Here is a 25124-nt window from a genome sequence, read left to right as displayed (position 1 = left end):
CGATCAAGAAATCTAATGAGAAATTATACAGACTTCTTTTGATCCTACAAAAAATCAGCCAGATACCCATGAGCAACAGAAAGGGGTGGTGGTGGAAGAAGGGGTACCTGACCAGGGGAGTCTCCTAGCACAACCAGTAACACTTGTAGCCTAAAAAGCTCTGGATTTTAAGGCATTAAAAGTAGAAAGCTTCTTTGAAAAAGTCCTAGGGTACTCACTTCTGGAACCTTGAAAACCCTGGGGATTAACAGCCACATTAGGACCCCACCCCAACCCCATCCAGCACTCTATACAGAGACGCTGGAGAGCCCTAAAGATCCAGTGTTCTGAACCTCAAAGATTCATGAAATCTTATTTTGGGAGACCCAAGCTGGAACCACAAAAGCCAACCACCCACCAGCATGGGGAGAGATCCTGATCCAGGCATGAAGCCCTAATTCAGGAACTAAAACTAAAGAGATAATTTTTTAAAAAGTTGTTGCAAATCTAAAGATCCCCTCATAGGAGAAGAATAACTGAACCTGAAATGAACAGAAACTAAATAGGGGCAGAGGGAAGAGTGCTTTCTTTAAAGACTACATGAATACTTAGAATTAGAAAGAGAATAGCTTGGATTGAAAATAAAATTAGCTAAACAAAACATGACTTCATGATAGCAAAAAAAATTTAAAAATAAAGATTTTAAAAATGGAAGTATAACATATCCAATAATAAAAACTAATCTAGAAAAACAGATCAAGGAGAGATAATTTGAAATCCTTAAATTCCATGAAAAAAACCCCTACATTATTCAAAAAAAAAATCATTCCAGAAATTCTAAATAAAAACTGCCCAAATCTATTACAACTAGAGGGCAAAATGAAAATGAAAAAGAATCTACACATCACCTCCAAAAATAAATACTCAAAAAGAAAAGTTTCAGGAATGTCAGAGCCAAAAAATCTAGAGCTCTTATATCAAGGAACCACAATGCAACAATCCAGAAAGCAGTGGTATAAGTACCAAGAGGTATCAGCTAGGATCATACAAGAATTGGAAATTTCTACTATAAACAAGAGATCTGGGACTACAATGTTCCAAAAGGAAAAATATAATCAATAAGTTACCCTTCAAAGTTGAGAATATTTCTACAGTGGGCATGGGGGGGGGGGGGGAAGAATAGATATTTAATGAAAGTGAATGCTTAAGAATTTCTGATGACAAGAGCAGACCTGAGTTGAAATCCTTCAGAATTATATTTCAGAGGAATCTAGAGAACTACATTTAATTTCAACAAATAGAAACAAATATATGATGATGATGCAGTGCCAAATAGCCTAATAGGAAAAGATGAAATTTAAGGTCTTAAAGGGGTATTAGGGGAACTTGTGCTACTACAATCATCTGAAGAGGAGAATGGGGAGAAAGGATTAAGAAAAAAAGAGTACAGTAAAATAGAAGGAAGAATAGAGTGATTTCTATACATGATTTGCATGAGAAGAACATACAAAAAATGAAAGGAGTAGACATTAGTTGAATGTGATATGGACAGAGGAAGATTAAAGCAAACATGAGGGAGAAAAATTTACAAGACAGCAGTAATATAAAGAAACAACTTTCAAAGATTTGAGAATTCTGATTAAAATGTACAGGACAAAAGAAAATTCATAAAATACAGAAATGCAATAGTTTCCAAAATAACAAAATTTATTATATACTTTTTAAAAAAAAGCAAGTAGTATTAAATGGAGATTTGTGTTTTCATATTTTTGACATATTTGTATGCTTAGTTATGAGAAATGCTCTGTTTTGAGAACTAAAGTTTTAGAATATAAAAACTAAAGGAAAAAAGAAAATTTCTCTTAATGTAGCATTTCTCTAAGTCCTTCGCAAAGTACAATTTTTTCCTACCATCAACTTTTAACATACGCAATCCTATGAACATCCTTAGCTATTTCTGTTCTTCATTTACTTGAATAGATTTTAATTTCTTAAAAAATTGATCCCAAAAGGTCTTCAGCTATAAGGACGGTTTCTCCCTCTCCTATATTACCATTAGTAAGTGGAATCATTTAAAGTTGTTTTATAAATTCATCAAAAACTATTTTACTATTGTAGCACCAATATATCTACTACTGAATGAGGTCTGACAATTTTGTAAACAACTTCATATAAACCAAGCAATAATTTGGTGTTAGAAACTTGGATTCTGAAGATCAATTTTGCTTATTTAAAGCTTTTAATTTTCTCTAGAAAAATTTTTATCTTATCGATTTCTTATACTTTCAAGATACTGTTTCAGCTTATTTTTCAGTTTAACTGTGACTAAAACATTTATGTCAAGAAAACACAGTAGTCTTTTCTCCCTCTTAATAAATATTTGATTCTCTCCCACCCACCCACCCAAAAAAGTAGTGCAATGTGCTATTTATAAAACACAGACTGAACAGTTGCTGGTCTCTTAAGTGGGGCAACAGGGAAATGAATGCTGATCATCTGTCACTGATTTGAACAGGATTAGAGTAAACTAAGCCATCATGATGAGTAGATAATCCTATAGAGTGAGGAAGTTTTTAACTTACTTTGGATCATAGACCTCTTTGGCAGTCCAGTAAAACCTATGAATCACTTCTCAGAATGTTTAGCGCCTATATTCATAGTTGAAGGAAATCTAAATTACAGTTAGAGGCTAGTACAAATAAAGATGGAATTTTTTTTCACATTCAAATTCACAGACTCCCCCCCAAGAAATACATTTATAAATGTAGCCCTCAAGACAAAAAGTTCTATTATAGAAATAGGCAGGTCAAGTAGAATCATCCATTCCTTACAGATGTGTTCATTAAGGGTCAGGAAGTTAGTTTTTCCCTAATATGTGCCTAATTCAGATATATATATATATATATATATATATATATATATATATATCCCACATGAACATATTGATGTGGTTATTTTACACATGGATTAATAATTCCAAAATTCTAATGGACATTATTGTCTTATGAAAATACAGTGTCTTATATTTGAGCTAGAGAGCCAAGAAGACACCTGGTAAATGTGAAATACCACTGCTTTACTACTGAACTGGCTTTACAGAAAAAAAATATTTTCTTCTTAGTGTTTATTCCAAGTTCTCATAAAATCACTTATGTCAAAGAAAAAAAACACTAAAAAAAACCCAGCACAAATAAACCAACTTTAATAGATTACTTTGTATTTATACTGAGCTGTTCTCCAAGGAGCTCAAATGTTTTACAGACATTATATCTAATTAATCCCCACAACAACCCTGTGAGGTAGGTAAATAGGGGTAGGTATCACTCCCATTTTACAGATAGGGAGAATGAAGTACAGAGAGGTTAAGTGACTTGCCCAAGGTCACACAACTGATTTACTAAAGAGCAGGATAATTCAGAATCTGTTTCCCAGCTCCCAACCCAATATTCTATTTGAATTGCCTCATGAAGTCTTTCACAAAAAGTGTAATTAAACAAAGTATCAAGAGTAGTACATTATGAAAGTGAGGTCTTTGTACTGCTGCCATCAAGGACATAAAAAACAAATTGATGGCTAGAGGCAATGAGACCCATATGCATACAGCTCCCATGTCCCTTTCTCCCAAGTTCACATCTACTGTCTCTAGTCATCTTCCAAGATTTAAAAGAGAGAGGCCACGTGATTCAAGAGAAAGACTTTATATAGGATACTCACCCTTTAAAGATACTTCATAGAAATTTTTGCTCCAATATACAAAATATGGGACTGCTAGCAACCCCACTGAACATTTACATAGTTACACAGCAATCAGCCACCATTTACAACTTAAGACAATCTTTCCCATTCTTATCTTAATCACAATCAACCAGACAACTTTATAATGCTTTCTATATTGGTCATTTTTCTTGCTTACTATTATTATATTCCTTCCTTCCCCACCCCAATAGTTTAAAAAATAAACTATAGCTTCTGACATCAACTTTGACTTTTTACTTAGCTTCAGTTGCATTAGAAGTAAAAAGTAAATTTAGAACTATCACTCCCACAATCCCTACCCCCACAAATCATTTTATGAAATATAGTGTAGATGTTGTGAAGAAACAGGAAAAATTGTGTGACTATCACTGAACTCAATAAAAATGCTGTAACTTGCTAAAGTATGAAATATAACCTTGGCTTTTAATACATTTTAAAAGTAAAAAAAAAACATTTGTTAGTTAGCAACTAACATGATATTATGCAAAGGACTTCCTTCTTTCTGACACATACTGTGGCTTGACCCATGAAATAAGATGATTCAGTCTTCACTTTCTTCCTTTCCCCTGTTGAGAGAAAGCTGTAGAAACACAGCTCTAAATTCCAAGATAATTTGGTATAAGCCCTTATAACAAAAATCTCATTTACTTCCTTTTTCATCACTTTCTCTCACATGCTTGGTTTTTCTTTTCTTTTTTAAAATTCTCTCTGCAATGCTGGTAGGTTAGGCAGGCTATGTACAATTTGTACAAAAAATTCTAGCCAAGGTAAGGCTTTAGAAACTTTGCATCTTAAAAGCAATTTGTTAAAATACAGTTTTACTTTCTTCCTGCACATTTGTTTAAACAAGCCCAATTAGTTAAGTGACCCTGTTAAAGATCTGTTCAGCTGAACGAATAGGTTAAGTCTTTTCCTGAGCTAAAAGTAAATGCTAATTATAGCAGCGAAGAAAACATTCTTTTTTACATATTTTAACAATATTAATAAAATAACTTTAGAAAATTACAGTAAAGCAAAAACAAATTATCTCTGAATAGGGGTGATAAAGAACATTCAAAGCCTGATTGCTATTATTTGGAATACATATTCAATTATCTTTCCATTAAGTTACATTCAGCCACTGTCAGACAACATACTGATGCATGGAAAAGTGTCAACTGCAATAGTTTACATATATTTTACATTACACATTACCTGGTGCTGCCATGATTTAAATAGTGTCTAAAGTTATTTTTTAAAACCCCAAAATCTTATACAAACAAAAAAATTTAGTTTCTGAGAATCCCAGTATTATTTGCTACTGCAAAAATGCTGGCTTTATCTTTTTGGATTCCTAGACTATTCAAGAAATCATCCAGGCTGCTAAAGAGTGGATCATTTCGCAAGGAAAGAAATGACATTCTGAAATTATCATAATATGTAATGTCAGGTTTTTCCAAGCATATCTTCAATGTGAACAGTTAGTATAGTTAAGGACTATAAAGAATATATCACCACTGCACCAGTATCTCTTTATGGTACACATTTCTTTTATCATTCTAACAGTTGTAGGAAAAATTTAAGAGTTTTTTCTTCTCTTCCAAGTTGAATAGAACAGATGATTTAGAAATTAAAATTTAAGGAAAAACTATTTAGACAGAGATACCAGTTACTCCTGGAAAAGAAAATTTACCTCCTCTCATAGAATTTTTCTCAAGATATCTTAACTGATTTTAAATAGAATTAAAATTATCCTTCAAAATAGAAAACTAAACACTTTAAAGGGTATAACTGACTAAAACTAACAGAAGTATCCTTAAAACTTGTTGACAGAATCATTGACAATTCATACAATACTTAGACTCTATCAGATACAATAAGTCAAATAAATAAGAATAAACTATAATTACAGAGCCAGTCTTTCCCCTTGGGGAAGCAAAAAGCCACCTTTGACCAATTGTTCCCTACATATACATATACTGTATATTATTAGAAGCTTCTTCAGAGAAGCAAAACATATTTGCCTCCCTGACACTGGAGTTCATCATATTAGTCTAGTATGTCAGGAAAGCAACTACAAGTGTTGGGCCCAAGAATATTTCAGGTTTATTCATGAAAAAAACCACAGAATATGCTCTCCAAACTGAACATAATTTAATTTATGCAGTGTATTCAGTGTCTTCTTTTTAAATAATCAATACAATCTAGCACAAGTTCCTATTCTTTCTAATGTACCTCAAAGGTTTTCAAATTTATTGGTGCAAATAACAAAGAAAAAAATGCAAGTCAATTACTGGAAGGCTACTCTGACAAGAGAAGCTGGTATCTCTGATTTCAAATTATTCTCTCATGGAACTGTACAGACAGCATGATACCTGAGCAAATAAATCAACTACCATGATATGAAGGGCTTCTTAATCCATAGTTTTTGCCTGTTGTGTGCAAAGTGCACTACTGCCCCCTGAGCTCCCTGCATTTCACTTTTCTTGAAAAATCAGTGCTTGATCCTTTCCAAAATAACCAAAGAAATGAGGCAGAAAGTATCTCTTCACCACAGTTCCCATTCAGTCCCGAGACTGATAGAAGAGGATGTAACCAGACTCAGAGTTCTTTGAGATATCTGATGTCAACCCGTAGAATTCTTCAATAGCTTGTGCATCTATTTTCTATATGACATAATGAAAAATTGGTAAGGAACATATAAGTGTTGTTTTCTTTTCACAAATGCAATATAAATTCTTCAACTTTAAAATGGATCAACACAATTTAGTTTTCTCCCTTTTAAAAATAAAATCCCATATCCTAAAGAAACTGCTAATGAAACAAAATATAAACTTATTGAAAAGAAGAAAATATTAGTGTTTTGAGATTAAATAGGATATTTATGTGCTATTTAACAAGTCACATAGGTTAGGGAATATAAAGTAAAGGAAAAGAAGTATAGTATTCGCAAAAAGAAAGACTACACGTTTAAAAGAAAATAGAAAAGTGAAAATTAAAAAAAAACAACTACTTACCTCTACAATGTCATCATCAAACAATAACCAAAAATCATGACTCTTAACTATTGCAATGTAATGGCCTCGATTAGGACCACTATAAAAGAGAGAAATAGAAGGCAGTTATATTGTGCAATGATACTTAATTTTCAAGCTTTTGATCTCTAAATTTCAGGCTAGAAATGGCTATATATTTATGAAAATAAATGACATAGCCTTTACCCATTTTGTCTGATAATACATTGTCAAGTTGATTTAACTCCTGAGCTATTCAGGAGTTAAAATTATTTCTTTAAAAAGTGTTTTAAAGAAATACCTAATAGAATAGTTAATTTATATATAGCTATATTATTATTACAATATTACTGATTTGCTTTTTGTTTTAATAGGCTAATTTTAAAAATACTTCACAGAAAAATTCTTTTATATCTCTTACCAAAGATGAAATCTCCTAGGAATGAAAAATACAGAATTAACCCTGATTCACATCCTTACTATTTTTTCTTTCTAGGCAAACATCAAGTATAATTTAAAAGAAAACAAAAGACAGTGCATCCAGGGACTGGAATCTAAATTCAAATCATCAGACCTCTGAATAAAAAATTAAGATACTATTAATTAGCACTTAAGTATACATTCTTACTATCACTAAAATATGTGTGTATTTTTCTTTAAGCAAACTTGGAAGCGTGGATTAACCTACATTCTAAACTGGCAAGTAGGTCCTATGGACCTTTGAAATACAAATTTTCCAAGTTTGCTGAAAATATTACTGTGTATATGTATATAAAACATCAACTAAGATGAAGCTATATGTTTCTTCTATGTGACTAGATACCTTGGACTCGTTTGTTAAGGGAATATTTTTAGGTAAGAGAATGGTCTACAGAAGAACCTTATTGTATTAGTATTGCTTTTTCAATTTTCATTACAAAGGAAAGTTTCTATTTAAAAGGGGGGAGGATCAGGTTTCTAATAGGTGTATTTTCTCTATTACTACAGATTTGAATTATTCAATTATCTAATGTTCCACTACAGGCTTAACTTTAAATATTTTGAAGAGAGGAATTAAAAGTTAAAAGATATAAAATGAGGAAAAAAAGGGAAGTGGCAGAGTCTAGGAGAGTAAAAAAAGGAAAAGATTAACAATTATAATTTTTTATTAGAACAGAACTGTTTTTTAAAAATGTTAGTCAAAGCTATTTTAGAAATTAATATGAAATGAAGGGTTAAGGTGTCCTAAGTCTTTAATCAAAATTAGATATTTATACAGGAATCATACTTCTCATTTAAATGGGTGCTCCTGAGTGACTGCTTTTATATATTTTGAGTTAATTTACAAAGATCAAACTGTACCATAGATAAACGTTTCCCTAGTTTTTATATATAAGGAAAGCATTATAGTACAATATTGAGGTTTAAATTCAGTGGGACATTCCATGAAGTGCTGTTTATTAATTCTGATTGTACTGTGTCAGTTTGCATAAACCACCTAATGTGACAATTATTGAAAATGTTACAAGTGTGCTGAGATTTATTAAAAAGACAAAGCTCAACGTTTAAACTGTTCATGGAAAAATCTTTATAGGTTAAGTAACACTGCCTGTGTGGGGTGGTGGGAGAATTGAGTAATTAGAAGGTGTGACTTAAAACGGTTAATGGGGTATAAAGTCCTATTATAAGTCAAATATCAAAAATCTTTGAGAGGGCATCCAATATCTTATTTGTTTCCCTGGCTTAAATTCATCTAAGGATGGAGTGAATTTGAAGACCTGGCATCTTACAAAATATACTTTTAAACATTTTATCTACACCTGAAAAAAAAGAAGTTTTAAATTAAATTAATAAGTAAAATTCTGTCCTAATTGCCCATATAATAACATCAATCCCTAGCAACCACTTTAAGATAGTTTCATACAATTTCCAGTGCATCATGTTCAACCTTTAATTAAACTAAGTGAAACTGATTAGATTTCTTTGAATTCTTAAATCATTTAAAAAGGTTCCTTTTATATTTTTTATTAAACTTCATTCCTATGGTTTTGACTCTCAGTATCAAAGTATCAAATTACCTAAAAACGGGTCCAATATATTATCTTAAATAAACAGTTCTACAATAAAGTAATAATTTATATATCCATATAAATGGATATGGTCTAAGGACAAAAATTACACTTGGGGAAACTTTGAAAAGTTTTATGCAAATGTTATGCATTTACAGAGATTACAAAATTTGAGGATCAAAGTTGGTAGGACTATAAATTGGTCCTACCTTTCTAAAAGCATTCTGAAACTACATTCCCAAAATCAATAATCTGTGTATGTCTGTTGCCCCAGAGATTCTATATCTAGGTGCATATTCCAAAGAGATCAAAGTCATTGTACCAAAAATATTTAAAGCAACTAATTTTATTGCAGCAAAGAATTAAAAAACAAATGAGTTTTCACCAAATCGGAAATGGCTAAAAAAATTACGGACAATAAATGGAAGACTATTACAGTACAAGAAATAATGAAAGGGAAAGATTTTAAGAAACCTAGGAAAACTTTTTGAACTGATACAGAACTAGGAGAATAATTCACACAATGACTACAATAATGTAAAGGAAAATAATCTTGAAAGCTTTAAGATCTCTGGTCAATGCAGTGAGTAATCAACACTCTGGAAAACTGAACATGTACTCTCAGTAGAGGATAGATGGACTAGAGAATACAGAATGAGTCATTTATTTTCAGAAACAGACAATATGTGAATTTGTTTTGTTTGACTAAACTATTTTTTAAAGGAAGGACTTTTATTCTAGAAGACAATGAAGTTATGATAGTGATGCAAAAAAACCCCAGCACCAACTAAACATTAAATACACAGAATAGAGAAAAAAGTTCAAAAATGCAAGCAATGGTACAATCACGTTAATTTTAAAATGTACTTATTTTTTTTAAAGCTGCATATAGAGTCATGCTTTCAAATAATCCCTTGATTTGGCTGCTTTGGCATTCTGAAATGTTCATGTTAGTTTATGCTTGCTAAGTTTGTAGTGGGAAAAGATAAATTTTTAAAAAGTGAATTCCTTAAATCATTTAGAAATGTCAAGTCACCTTTAGACACTGGAAGCACATAGTTGTTATTTAAAGTAATGCTTCCCTCACAGTCTTTACTCTAATATAATAGTCTATAATCTCATCAACATGTTCAAAGATTTAGAGCTGGATGGAACCAGATTTTCTACTTCAATGCTTTATAGATGAGGAAAACAAGACCTAGAGAGGCTAAATGACTTCATAGAGGTCAACAGTAGGTGATAATTTGACTTCAAATTTTTTTTTTGTATCAATTAGTCTGGAGTAATGGAAATTGCACAAACTTTAGAGTCAAAAGCCTCAAGTTAAAATCTTAGCCCTTTTATTTACTAGATATGTGACAGAAAGGAATTATTCTAAGATTAACAAATACTGAAATATTAACATTTTTGTTATAAAATCATTCCAGTAAACTGTAGAGAAATCAGAAAGTTTAAGGCATTTCTACCCCCCCCCCCTCAACTAATACTATTGTTGATAAGGCTCAGGAATCAATCCCAATTCTTTGATAACAAGGTGATTTCCTTCTCTTTCAGAAAGACAATTTTAACTTCATCTGTCTTTTTCTTCCTACCAAGCATCTCCTGGCAAATTTATGCAAATAAGGATTTTTAATATGCTTTAGAATTTTGCTGTCTACTCTTGTTGTCACTCTAACTTTGGTAATTAGGGAAATAATAATTAATTTTACAATAAAGAAGATACCATACAAGTAGTGAAGACAATAAACTTTGAAAAGAGTCAGAGGGATTTTTCTGTCTCCTTTTCACTTACTAGTAAAAGTTGGTTGCAATAATTAAGTATATGGTTATGAAATATATGTTGTAGCAACATTAGAAATAGTTTTCAAAATGCAGTTATCCTATAAAACATTTTACCAACCTGAAGTTTTCATCAGGCATCAAGGAATACTATTTTCCTCTCAAAATTATTTTAGAGTAAATATGCTTTGTCTTAATTCAACAATAATTTATTGGATACCTGTTATATGCAATGCATTGTATATGTATTAATACAGTACCTATCAGAAAACAAAAATAATTTTTTTTAAAAAGGTTATTAGTAACATTGGTAGAAAAATGGATTTTTTTATACTCTGTCACTTGCTCTCTGCTTTAAGAAGTACAGATTCAGGTGACACCAAGAATAGGGCCTTTCACTCTGGTTCCCTAATTTACTCCAGTCTACATGCTCTAAATAAAACAGAGGAACAAGCAACAAAGGATGGAAAAATGTAGAATTTTTATCTGATGCAACATGCCACTGGAATATTTTCTACAGGCAAGGAAGAAGAATGACTAGAACAAAAGCTGCAGAGGAAATTCTAATTGGGCAGTGTAAACTGCCTTATTTGAAATTTTAAGAATTTGGCTTTTATAATTATACAATAAATATACTTTTCTATTTGAATGGACTTTTCAATAAATATTATATACATAGGCACAATAACTTGCACATTGTAGGCTATAAAATACAATTTAGTCTCAGGAAGATTTTTTGGGAAGGACTGAGATGAGAAGAGAGGTTAAGTGACCTGCCCAGGTGGACAGAGTCAGCAATTATCAAAGGAGAAACTAGAATTCATGTCTTCTGACATCCAAAGCTTGCTCTCTATTTCTTTAAGGATGTATCATTTCAAATGTAAAGAATGTTTTTAATTTATAGAATATTTTTTAATTATAGAATGAAATATTAAAACCTTAAAACTTAAAAGATAAGTTACGGTTACCTTCCACAGTGAACCACAACAGCAACAAGGTCATACATTCTGTCAGGATTGGTGGCATCTCCAGAAGTGTTAAATAGTCGAAGTTCTAAAGGAAAAACTACCCGATAAGAAAGTTTTGTGTATCGGTGAAGCTGATCCATATATTTAAATCTCTTCAAGTGCAGCGCCAAAATCATGGGCAGTTTTTTTACTTTCATCCTGTTAATGAATTTTTTTTTAAAGTCAAAAAGTATGTCCAAAATAGCACTAAAAGAAACAAAAGCAGTCATTTCTATGAACAGAATTCAATCAACATGCACTTTATGTTAAGACATTCAATATTACAATTAGGTTGGGTTTTTGGTTTGGTTTTTTTTTTTGCATTTCTGCACTAGTTGATCAATATTTGAGCTAAATTTTACGTTAAAAAAAATCAATTGTTAGGGAAAAAATTCTATCTTAACTATAAAGAATAAACATATTACAAAGGCAACATACATTTATCTTTTTTTATAGGAAAAGACTTCTGATACTCATTTCACCTATTCTCTACTTTTAATAGACAAAAATATATTCATGTGATGCCTTGAAAAACCCTTTATACTGGACCTAAGAAATTTGAATATTTAATAGAGTACCAAGTTTTTAATCCGTAGTAGAGTAGAATACAGTTGGGATGGCTAGGTGGTGCAGTGGCTAGAATGTTAGGCCTGGAGACAGGAAGACTCATCTTCCGAAATTTAAATCTGATCACTAGCTGTGTGACTCTGGGCAAGTCACTTAACCTGTTTACTACTGAAATCTAAAATGAGTGAGTGGGAGAAGGAAATGGAAAACCATTCCAGTAGCTTTGCCCATAAAACCCCAAATGGAGTCATGAAGAATCCACCAAGAATGGTTAACATAAGATATAAGCATTAATATTCACCTAGAATATTGGTGTCAAATAGGAATCCTAGAAGGCTGCATATGGACTTTAAAAAACCCTCAAGTTACCTTTAAGGATGTTGTATTTGTAAGTTAATCATTTTCCAGTTACATTTTAATTTGGTTCCCAGAGAGTTTGATATCTCTTTGTACTAGAGGGGTGAGTGAGATGGAGGGAAAAAAGACTACTAAAAAAAAATTAGAAGGTATACAAAATAAACTGAAAATATTTCAAATTTACATTGGATCATGCATATGGTATTCCACATTTTGAAAGCAATCTTCATCATATCCATAAAAAGTTTTTTAGTCAATGATGAGATCTACCATTTTCCATAATTCCAGGTTGAGGAGCAATTATTAAAACAAAACTATTAAAATACTGATTCATGCAATAAGTTTTAAAAATCAGATTAAGATCATAAAAAAATTAGACTGCAAAGTTAGATTATAGTTTACTATTTCTAAAATGCTTAGTACTTAGCTTACTTTCTTGAATATTTAACTCCTATTTCTATATCTAATCTGACAAGATATATGAAAATGTAATAGTTTTCACTAGTATTTAAAACTAAAATTACTTTTAAAAAAGGAAAATAAACCACTAAATACTTGGTCCAATTTAATTAACATGCTTGAATAAGTTTGAAACTAAAATAACAAAGTAATCGGTTTGGGGGTATAAAGTTTTAACAGACAAATCCCAAAACATTTACTCAGTTTAGACTACATGTAAGGCATTGTACAATAACAACAACAACAACAAATCCACTTTGACTCAAAGGTGTCATGATCTGTGTGAGAATATAATAGAGGCATGATAATTAACAGAAGATGCTTCTAGATTCTGCTTAAAGGGTCAAATAATGTTTACTGGCACTTGTTCTCCACCTTTAGTCAGTATAACTGCCACAACACAAATGAATCAGAAAAAATAACAAATTTTAGTGGCATGTTTGAAACACAGGAAAATCTGAGAAGTGGTTACAAACTTTTATAATAGAGGGACACTGAGAATAAAAATGAAACTCAATTTTAAAGAATACTGCGTTTTTAAAGGCTATTTTAAATTAACTGTCAAAGCAAGTCACATTTGATACATTCTCCAATTTGACAATATCAGCATGGTAAACTGAAAAGAACAATCTATGGAATCAAAGGACCTAGGTTCAAATAACACCACTGAGGATTACTTCCTATGTGACTTCAAATAAGTCTTTTAGTTTCCTTTGGTCTTTAGCTTCTTCAAAAATAAAATGAAGTGATGTCATTAAATTGCTTCAGCATTTCCTTCCAAGACTAGTGATCTATGATTTGGTCAACACGTCTGAAATGCAACATAGTACAAATTATTTAATGGGTTGAAAGTCTATTTCACAGAACCAAACAAAAAAGACCCAGTGGACCATGATCTAAAGACAATTATCTGCAAAATTACCTAGAGTTCTTGGTTGGTTCTTGTCCTTCTTTAACAAAGATGACCAAAATGACATCACTATAACAAAAATGAATGGCTTCATATTCAAAGTTTTTCTAGTCTGGTAAGACTGCCAGAGTTTGCACTTTACAGAGTCTTTGAAAACCTAAAGTAATCAGCTAAGAATTCTACTCTGTCTGTTTTAAATTCCTAAATCAAACAAGCAATTTTTATAAAGTATTTTAGTCAGTAACATTATCAAGAGAGGGAGATAATTTCTATTCAGAGATAACAGTAATCAATAGGCAATTATATGTCAGACACTATACTAGGAACTAGGAATGGAAACAAAAATTTAACAAACTTTCCCTTGACAAAGTTACATTATATTACATGATATAACCTGTACACCTGAGTGTATATGTGCATACACACACATACACCAAATTCCTGGTCATTGTGAGGCAATGGGCTGGAGTTTGTAGTAGAGGAAATTAAAGAAATATTTCATGCAGACAGAGTTAAAGGAAACTAGGGATTCTAAGAAACAGACGAGAGTTCAATTCAGGCAAGGGAATCATCCTAAACAAGTCAAGAAGAGATAGCATTTAATAAGTTTATCCTAAGTTAGCATGTCAGCTCTTTCTAGTTATTAAGGAAATCAAATTTCCTTGCTAAGGATTTTCAGGATTCTTCTGGTATCTTCCCTCTGGTAACTTCTTTACATTGTTTAAAGCTCCTCAGGAAAAGATGTCAATGTCTACTCTTATCTATTTATCATATTTCTGTTAGCATTTTATTTAAATAATTCACAGTGGAACTGCCTCCAATACATGCCATTATCTGCATGGGTGTCTTTTTGTAATATTTATCATGACCACTATAATACCAGATAGTCACGTGCTACCTTTTAAGGTAGGGAGACAGAAAAAGGAGGTAAAACTGAAACGGCATCCCAGCTTCCAGCTTGTTAGTGTGCTGACTCTTTTATCTCATATAATTAAAACACAGGTGTAGCTGTTTATTTTTTGTCCTCTTCAACCCCACCCTTCCCTGCCTAGATAATCAAGAAAAGCACAGAACCCCAACTTATTGCATAGAATAACCATCAAACAAGCCCATTTTCAGATTTTCTCCAGATACCAGAAAGAGAAGTTGCAGGATACAACAGATCAATCTACAGTGTCCAGATAACTTTCTAGAGAAGAGTGTAAGAACTGGTAGAGCTCATGAAGGAGGCTGCTTCTTTCTCTCACCTTGCTACACTATTCTGAAACATCTCTTAACATTTCCACTATGCCTCAAGAAGCTCATTATAAGGAAAACCTGTTCATCCTGAATGATTCTATCAGCCTTGGTACTCTACCTCATCAGAGGTTAAATGGTTTGTCTAGGGTTACACAGCTGATGTCAAAGGCAGAAATTGAAACAAAGGCAGACTTTTAATTTAATGCCCTATTCATAATACCAAATATGTACATCAGATCTATACATAATTTACAAACAATTTAATCTAACAATTCAATCCAATCATTTCTAGCAAGTCATTTCATACTTCAATGAAATTTCACTTTTTAAAAAGCACATTAATATTCAATCTACCCATTCACTTAACTACAACCTAATTTTTTCCTATCATGTAAGGGGAGAATGTAAAGATTGTTATTTGTTTTTCTCAAGTAGTACGACCTTTTGTCAGTCACTGAAAAAGAACCTCATTTTTAGGATATCAGTTAATATTTAGAAAAGTCCTAAAAAAACAATGATTTTAGCACACTCTACCTTTTTTCCCCTTCTGTTACTGTCACTGCAGAAAGGCCACATAGGAAGAAAGTCTTTTCTAGGTTTCTTTTGTTTCATAGGTTGCCATAGCCAAAGAATTTATCAGCAAGTGGCCAGCCTACTGATGCTGCATACATAGCAAAGTTTAGCTGTCTGAATGCAGATGTAGTCTGCAGCTGGGACTAAATTCAAAGACCTTGCATCTTCAAATATACACAAAGTAATAATCTTACAGATAGTAGCAAAGTTCCAATCATACCTAGAAAATAATAATAAAGCTTTTCTTCATTAAACTGAATAATTCATTAATTGAAAAGGGTTACCATTAAAATCTCTTCCTAATAATAAATACAACATTAATTTTTTAAAAAGAAAACCTTATTTATTAAAACGCTTATTTGATTAGAACAAAATCTGGGACATATGATCTAACCTAAGACGATTCCTTCTTGCAAAAGCTCAATAAAGGTGCATTTTTTTTTCTCTTGAATGAAGAATGTTCCTGAAAAGGTTATATTATGGTTGATTGCAGGGGGAAAAAAAAATCCCATTTATATGTTGACATTTAAAGTTTTAAAAATCATCTTAGTAATGTTCAAAGGTGGCATAAAATTTTAAACAGGAAATCAATGTTTTATTCCTAAAAAGTACAAATGTCTCTCTCAAGTGGGATAATTTCTAAACTGAAAATTACCTCTGATTCTGAAATTGTTTAAAGCATTATTAAATTTAGAAAACGATCAAAGGTTTATAGTTTTTGCAGAAGATGTACAGTACTCAATGAGAATTTAACTAGTGATAATGATAAATATAATTATTTTTACATGACTTTGAGGTGTCATTTAGGGACTAGATTTTTCTGAACCAAAAATTGGAGACAGTTATTTTGCAAAGCCTCATTAGAAGAACACAATTTTTTCCCTTGAGCTTCAACTGGTGCCAGAAAAAGTTAAAAAGGAATGATTTCAGTAATAAGAGATGAAAACCCTTTGTATACATCTCATAATTACCCACATTCAGAAAATATTAATTTTACCTTTTGTGTGCTTCCTGTTTGCTGCGACATTCTTCGCAGTAATATTTGTATTCACTGCATAGAGTTTCCGTGTTGCTAAAACCCCTATGTAAAAATCCAGATAAAAAATTCTATCAGTGAATAGAAAAATCATCACAAACATAAACTACTTGGGGAAGAACCTCCCAACTAGTAAAAACTACATAAAAAACTGCAAAAACGTTTGGCAGATACTCATTTTAGGCCAATATTGATTTTACACAATTTGTGATAATAAATTAAGAGTAAACACACAAACATACAACATACAAAAGGACACACACACACACACACACACACACAAACACTAGAGAGAGAGAACAAAATAGATCAATAGCCAAGACAAACTCAGCTGATCTATAAAATCTAATCTATAAATTAATAAAAATAGAGCCAGAGGTTAAACACAAAAGATAAAAATTTTGCAGTCAGGTATCTGATATCTAAGATATATGAAGAACTAACACAAATAAGAGTTATTCCTCACTGGACAGTGGTCAAAGGAAAGAGATAAGCAGCACTCAAAAGACAAAATGAAAATTAAAAACCGTATGAAAGACTATTTATTTAGAATCATTGTCTTTACTAGACAAATGTAAATCAACTCAAATTTTACTTCACACTAAACAAAATGGCAAAAATGAGAAAAGACAACATGGCTAAGTTGGGGAGAAAGAAAGTTGATTTAAAATATTTTATCTCTTTTGTTTTTATAAGAAAATTGTGCACACATTTTAAAATATCCCAAGTCAAAATGTTACAATGAATCTTAAAATCAATTAAAAGTTATGTAACTCTACCTTAGACAGTGAGTAATTGATGTATTTTGCTCTACATCAACAGAAAGGTCTAAAAAATCTTCATCTTTACTACTTATCTGTAGAAACAAGAGATGAAAATTAATTTTCTCAAGTAACTATTATGTCCTTGCTTCTAAATGATGACAATTAAGTCCAACACATTGCATTAATAAATATACACAAATTGTTCTAAAAGGTTTTATTTATAAACCACAAGACTTGGATTATTCAATAAAAATATAGAACACCTGCCATTCTGTATTTGTAGGCACTAAGACTCCAAGTGTTACTCTTAATAAAAAATAGTTGATGTGAATTTTTAATTAATGCAAATAATTTGTAAATTCAAATTAGTTATTTCTTCAATATACAATTTTAAAAATCACAATTCTGAAGCACGAAATCTAAACTGCATCCCATATCCTCCTCTGTAGGTGACATTTGAAGGAACTTTTGCTTGAGAAAAATAAATAAGTGATAAACCTTTAAAACTCTACACAGAAAATAACTTAGGGAAAATCCGATTCCAACTGAATCAATGTCTATTTATTTATTTATATGCAGTATAAACACAATTAGAGTCCAATACTGGATGAAAAGGAAAAGAGTATAGCATCATTGGATTTTGAGCTGCAAGTTACCATAGAGAGCATCTAAGCCCATTTTTCTCATACTTTAGAGATAATAAAGCAGACATTATGTGATTTGGTCATCTAAAATTGTAAGCACCACAAGTCAGGATTCAAAATCAGGCCCTAATCCCAAATCTGATGTTTTCTATAGAGACTAGAAACAAAGCCTTGGAGATTTTAATCTTTCCATCTCAGTCAGGGAATAAGCATTTATAGTGTTTACTATAAATGTTAAGTGCAAGAGACACACAAAAAAGCAAACTCTTGTGCCTGCCCTCAAGATGTCAATGGAAAAAACAATTTGTAAACAACAATGTATATAAAAATAATATTATTTCTTCCACTGTCTTTGGAATGTGTGCCTAATTTATTCACCTATCTCTCCACTAAGCACTTTTGTAACTTCCTGGACCAAAGAGTCTCTCCTTAGACACCATATTTACATCTCAGTTGAATCTTCCTATTAAAATATAAGCTCTTTGCAGGTAGTTTTTGAGTCTTATTTATAGCTCCATTGTTTTATTGGTTGGTTGGGTGGTTCTTGTCCTTTGTTATCAAAGAAGACCAAAATGACATCACTATATTAACACAAGTTAAAGTGTTTCTGACTTTGGCTATCAGACCAATGTGAGCTTGGAATGCTCTACCACAGATCAGGCACATATGTCCATGGGGATAACTGGGGTGATTACTTTAAACTTATGTTTTCTTTGAGCTACTTCAATTCTGCCTTGTTCATAGAGCACAGCACTCTCACTGATGAGGGCACACCATGATGGGTGGTCCTGTGCCACGTCTCCCATGCTGCACAACCAGTTCCAGAGTTCTTAAAGAGAAACCTTCAGGGTATCTTGGTATTGCTTTAGACCCCATTGTGAATACTTGCCCTATGTGAGTTCTCAATAAGATAGTCTTCTTGACGAGCATAAGTTTGGTATTTGAGCAAAACAAAGACCAAATAATAAAAGCTTTTATTCTTTCAATTAAACCAAACAGAGTTAATTCCCAGGGCAGCTAAGTAGTATAGTGGACAGAGAGCTGAGCCTTGTCAGGAAGACCCATCTTCTTCAGTTCAAAATCCAGCCACAGACACTTTCTAGCTGTATGACCCTGGGAAGTCACTTTACCCTATCTGCCTCAGTCCTCATCTGAAAATGAAATGGAAAAGGAATAATTCTCAGAAGGAAGAAGCAGCAAGTCCCTTCATACTTTCAATCATTAGCTGGAGGACTACTCATAACTGGTGCTAAGAGGTTTCTTTTACAAACTAGACTGATACCTGAGATTCCTTCACATTCAGATTCTATAAATGACTGAATTTCAGGGACTACATTTTAGGAAAGGCACTGACAAGTTGGAATGTAACTAGAAGAGTGACTAGGGTGGATGAGAAACAATGCCAAAAGTAGTTCAAATGAAGGAACAAGGCAGGATGAGGCTGGAGAAGCTAAGAATCAGGGAAAGTATCATAGCTATTTTGAAGTATTTGAAAAACTGTTAATACATAAAAGGGTAAGATTTATTCTGCTCTAGAACTATTTCTGTTCCAGAAGATGGATTAAGTAACATTGGGTAAAAGTTGCAGAGGAAGATTTTGACTTATTATAATGGAGGTGAGCACACGACCAAATTTCTTAATAATTATATCTAAGTGACATGGACTCTACTGTTGGTAAGTTCACCTTCATAAAGACATATGCCAGAAACTAGACGTTCCTTTCCTGGCTAGGTTTGCCTAAGACATTATTGGTCAGATAATGATTAAATTAGATTGGCCAGATTCTTTAGGCCTACTAAGCATCTAGATACTTCAGAGAAGACATAATGAATGATGTATTTGACCTTGGTCTTGAAAGATAGGTAAAATTTCAAGAAAATAAAGATTTTCTTGTGGAGGAGGAGACCAAAGAATGGAGACAAAAAGAATGAACAAAGATATAGGAACAACAAGTAGTCTGGGTTGACTGGATTACAGAGTACAGAAGAGGGGAAGCTAGGTGGTACAGTGAATAGAGCACTTAGTTCTGGAATCAGGAGAAGTGGAAGTTCAAATGCGAACTCAAGACACTTAGTACTTAACTTCCCTGTGTGACTTTGGGCAAGTCATTTAACCCCATAGCCTTGCAAAAACAAACAAAAAGTTCAGAAGAAGAAAAGAAGAATAAGTATAGAAAATTTGGAACCAAATCAGGGAGGTTGTGAGAAACAGGCTAAGAAGTTATTTTAGTAGGCAACAGATTCATTGAAATTTTTTGAGCAGTTTTTCACTTACAATTTATTTACTAATTTTAAAATTCTACTTGGCTAACTATCTTCTATTTAAAACAAAAAAGATTAGAGTTTGCTCTTTGATTTAAGAACAGAAATTCCTATTAGGTAGACAGTTCACTTGGCAATCAAAAAAAAATTCTCCAAGTCTCCTAATTTCAAGTCTTAATAGTCTATTTACTATGGTACAGAAATAAGAACCCTAAAAATGAATAGCCTTAGTTTTCTCAGTAAAGCCAGAAATTAGGTGATCTGCTGGGAAGTTAGATATTTGGACAACTGTGGATAAATCATGACAGAAAGATAATCAAAGAAGAATTAAGGACTACTTATGCTTTAGTGAAAGCACTGAATAGTGTTTATTTCTTATTGTTTATTATAAATGCTTATTGATTGATAAGATCAAATATGTCATTGTTGAGAAAACAGAAATCTTTGATGATATTGAGATTTTTATTACAGTAAGTAGAGATAGGGCTGAATCAGAAATTTCTTTAGTGTAGGACCCCTTCATGTGAGGTTTTTTTTTTCTTTCATTTTCAAAGAAAATCATGACATCAGAGAAGTGATTTCATGACAAGCACATGAACTGGATTTGAGTGTGGGGTGGGGGAGTGGAGGTGCTATGCTAAATCATCAGCCTCACTTTCTCCTCCAGGGTCATCTGGATCCAGTGACCATTTCTGATTCAGGATGACTGGTGGAAGGCCATCAAGGTTAAGTAATTTACCCAAGGTCACACAGCAAGTAGGTGTCAGAGACTGGATTCGAACTCCTATCCTCCTGACTGCTTTTTTACCCTTTCTTTGTATCCCTAATGCTTGGTTTACCATAGTTGCCTGACATATACTTGCTAACTAGACTATTAATTCCTTCTATTTCGTCTAAGTTCAATTTCTTTTTCCTTGATTCACTATCCTCCTAATCACATACAGTTCCCAACTCTCCTCTATTCTGTTTCAGTCTCATTTCTTGTATCTCTCAATGCTCATAACCCTAATCCCTAGACTGTTGTAACCTGACTCAAAATCTCTCTTATCTCCAATTGATTAAGTTATCAAAATCTTCCTAAGGCACAGGCCCATCTGATTTTGCCTCTCTCCTCTTTAAAACCTTTGGAGGAATCACCGTTTATTCTACCACAAAGAATAAAATTTCCTAGACCAGCATTAAAAATCTTTGCATTCCATTCCCAACTCATTTTTCCAGTCCTCTTTTTTTTAGGTTTTTTGCAGGAATGGAAGTCAGAGATATTGAATTAATTTTCCAGGGTCACATGGAAGTTAACAGAATTGAGATTTGAACCCAGATTATATGATTAGCAGGAAGGCTTCTGGTAGTCTGGGTGACTCCCTTATAGAAGATTCATGCAGGAATAACTAGGTGGCACAGTGGGTAGAGCACAGGCCCTGGAGTCAGGACGACTTGAGTTCAAATTGGCTCAGACACTTAATAATTACCTAGCTGTGTGACCTTGGGCAAGCCACTTAACCCCATTGCCTTGCAACCCCTACCCCCAAAGATTCATGCAAGTTTATACAGGTTGAGAAGGAATCTATAGTTTGACAAGTGCCTATCTTGAAAGGTGTTGATCTATGTGCTGAGTATTTTATAAAGATTTTCCACAAGGTTTTTTTGTTTGTTTGTTTTAGGTTTTTGCAAGGCAAATGGGGTTAAGTGGCTTGCCCAAGGCCACACAGCTAGGTAATTATTAAGTGTCTGATACCAGATTTGAACCCAGGTACTCCTGACTCCAGGGCCGGTGCTTTATCCACTGCGCCACCTAGCCGCCACTCTCCACAAGGTTGCCACTCTCCACAAGGTTTTAAAAAAAAGTAATCTGATTAATTAGAATTTCATTTAACTACAATATCCTATCATTTTCTATTTCCATACTATAAGCCCAAATCCATTTCTGTAAATTATTACATTCAGCTAAATAGAAAATTTCATTCCCCAATTATACAGGGGACCTATAAAAAGCTTTTATCACTGGTGTGATATCTGCTATAATTACCTAACTTTGAATCTTGGAAAAATATAAGGTGCAAAATATTTCTTATTTCCATATTTCTTATAGAATAAAAAAGCAGAAAGAAAGAGCTTATTAAAAATATTGGATTTTTAAAGAATTTTTTCAATGTTTTTATATTATATATATATAGTATATATGTATATATACAGATATATATAAATACCTATACACATACACACACACACACGCTCTGTGTGTGTGTGTGTGTGTGTGTGTGTGTGTGTGTGTGTAACATGTTAACAAATACATCTCTTAATCAGTAAGGCAGAAAGATCTTAACCTAAAAATAAAGTCAATCTGAAAGATTTTTACATGTGTTAATTACAGCCATCCAAGATTCAAAATTATAAGAACTATGTCCTTTTGGAAATATTCTTTTTTAATATATGACTAATATTTTAAATGAATAAACAGAATGTAGCATTTAAAAAAGCTTAAAAAGAGTATACAAAAGTTAAAAAAGCAAGTATATATAAAAAGCATTATTATTTTCAACTACAGAAGGGAGAATATATTCCAAAACTTTCATAGGGTGACACAGCCTCTTTGGAACATTTCAGAAAATTTTTATAATTTTTTTAAAGGTTTTTGCAAGGCAATGGGGTTAAGTGGCTGGCCCAAGGCCACATAGCTAGGTAATTATTAAGTGTCTGAGGCCAGATTTGAAATCAGGTACCCCTGACTCCAGGGCCAGTGTTCTAAGCACTGCGCAACCTAGCCGCCCTGAAAATTTTTATAATTTATAATTTTTACCAACTAAGGGTGTGAAAATTTTGTTCTTAAGCAGAAAATTCAGCTAATTAGAAAATCCCAGTCAACAATCAAAGTAAATAAAATGCTATTATGAACATATAAATTAAAAAAGCTTTGAAATACATCATCTTATGAATGTTACTGATGTGATATATATTCTCTATATTTAAGCAATTTCTTCATAGATACTGTCATCAAATAAAATATTTTCTCACTAAATGGTACCAGGATGATGTCTGATGCACCAAAACAACCAGGCTGTCTAAACCTATGGTTTTAACTAAGTTGAAGATTACTTTTTGGAATTCTATATTTCAATAACTAAGACAAATATTAAAGAACATGATAAATGAGGTCTCATTTTTCATATAACTTCTCTCAAAGGATCACAGAATTTTGAAGTTATCAGGAACTTCAGTGGCCATATATAATTCAATTCCTGTCTCTGTGATAGTGGCTAGAATGCCCCAAATGGGTTCATTAAGAGGCAGACATGACAAAACAACTGCACAAACAATAAGTCTCTGTGACTACCCTTTAATTAGAAGAAAGGTAGCTGGGAATAATGGAAGAAAAAAAAATCATAATTAGAAGCATTAGACTTGGGTTTTATTCCTAGCTTATGCAAATAAACTTCTTGGTAGACTGAGTATCCTCACATCTGCTTAGTTCCAAATTTCAATGTAGTTTCAGATCCGTTTAATTCATATTTTTAGCTGCCCCCTCCAAGTATTCACCTATCTAAAAATTTGCATATAATTGGCTATGGCTCAAACACCCACAGGTTTAGCCCAATCAGGATGGTTGTGAATTTGAACAGTTTCTATATTTCCGGTCAGCCCTCTAAAGACTTTGTCAAGTAGTTGCCTACTCTCTCAAAACTTAATTTACAGCTGTGTGGCCTTGGGCAAGCCACTTAACCCCGTTTGCCTTGCAAAAACCTAAAAAAAAAAAAACCCCAAAAACCCCTTAATTTACAAGAACTAGGTTTTTATTTAATTCAAATATTTTATTTCTTTACAACTTGAATGTCTCAGCAGTTTCAGTTACAAGAAATAGGCCACATGCAATAGCTATTGTTAATGTGTTAATTCAATGGACCCTACTTTCCACAGGGAGGTTTTCTTCTATGAAACAGAAATGAATTTTTTATCCTTATTAAATATGAAATATGAAATAACTGTTACTATTGTTATTGTCTTGGTTTTTATTTCAGCAACAAATACAAATTTAGGGAAAAACTACTTCAGAACAACCAATTTAAACAACAAACAAGTGTTATCTGTGTTGAATTGTATTTTTATTTATTGTATTAAACATTTCCAAAATACATTTTGTTATGGTTGTACACTTAGGGAATTTTGCTGGTCTCATGTACCCCTGGGCAGAGTCTAACACCACCAAGAGTACAGAACATAGAAGCCAGTTAAAGGAAGTCCCAGGAAATCTCAAAAAACCCTGAGTCACTCCAAGACCAACAATTAAGGCAAGAATTGCTACAGGCAGGGATTCTGAATATCAATTATCTTGTATTCTCAAGGCGTCTTGCTAGTCCACACTAGCATGAATCAGTACTAGTACCTAGTCCTGGCTCCTTTTTTCCAAGCCTGGGGAAATAAGAATACTATAAAATCCAACAGAATTTCTTTATTAGTTTGGGAAAGAGTATTCCATTTCTCCGCTGCCCCTTCAAGGAGCCTGTAACATGAAGATAATTCCACCTAGTAGATCTGCTGTAATTAATTCCATCATTCTCCCTGACAGTTCTTCATTTTTTGAGTAGTTCTCTTCAATTAACCTAACTTGCTTTACTTGTCTTGTGTGAGCTCTAAACCTCCTTAGATCTGAGTTAAGACACCTGGCAAGCTTGAGAATCTTTGAAAAGTACAAAATTAAGAGTCAAAATTATTGGATATTTCCCTACTAAGTCTCCAATATAAATACAATCACTTTT

The 25124-nt window shown here is 32.6% G+C and overlaps 1 protein-coding gene and 1 long non-coding RNA gene across 10 annotated transcripts in view; one reads left to right on the top strand and one right to left on the bottom strand.

Annotated features, from left to right (window-relative positions):
* Positions 1–2921: 2921 nt before the first annotated feature.
* USP12 (ubiquitin specific peptidase 12) overlaps positions 2922–25124 on the bottom strand; it is a 140009-nt gene continuing 117806 nt past the window's right edge. For 5 of the 9 annotated variants that reach the window (XM_074216168.1, XM_074216164.1, XM_074216160.1 and 2 more), the window contains 5 exons: positions 17483–17559; positions 16665–16748; positions 11524–11721; positions 6732–6810; positions 2923–6380 (listed from right to left, as the gene is read on the bottom strand). In XM_074216168.1, the coding sequence (XP_074072269.1) occupies positions 6279–6380; positions 6732–6810; positions 11524–11721; positions 16665–16748; positions 17483–17559 (540 nt within the window). In that variant the 3' untranslated portion in view covers positions 2923–6278. Of the gene's footprint in view, positions 6381–6731; positions 6811–11523; positions 11722–16664; positions 16749–17482; positions 17560–25124 lie in introns of all 9 variants that reach the window. The other 4 variants (XM_074216163.1, XM_074216162.1, XM_074216161.1 and 1 more) reach the window with 2 other exon arrangements.
* LOC141507964 (uncharacterized) overlaps positions 7431–25124 on the top strand; it is a 61439-nt gene continuing 43745 nt past the window's right edge. The window contains exon 1 of the long non-coding RNA XR_012474309.1: positions 7431–7583. This is a non-coding gene — a long non-coding RNA (uncharacterized LOC141507964). The remainder of the gene's footprint in view (positions 7584–25124) is intronic.

This window comes from Macrotis lagotis, chromosome 1 (genome assembly GCF_037893015.1).
Source record: "Macrotis lagotis isolate mMagLag1 chromosome 1, bilby.v1.9.chrom.fasta, whole genome shotgun sequence".
Classification (NCBI taxonomy): Eukaryota; Metazoa; Chordata; class Mammalia; order Peramelemorphia; family Peramelidae; genus Macrotis; species Macrotis lagotis.
The sequence above is the reverse complement of the archived record's forward strand: the minus strand, read 5'-3'. Positions and strand labels throughout refer to the sequence as shown.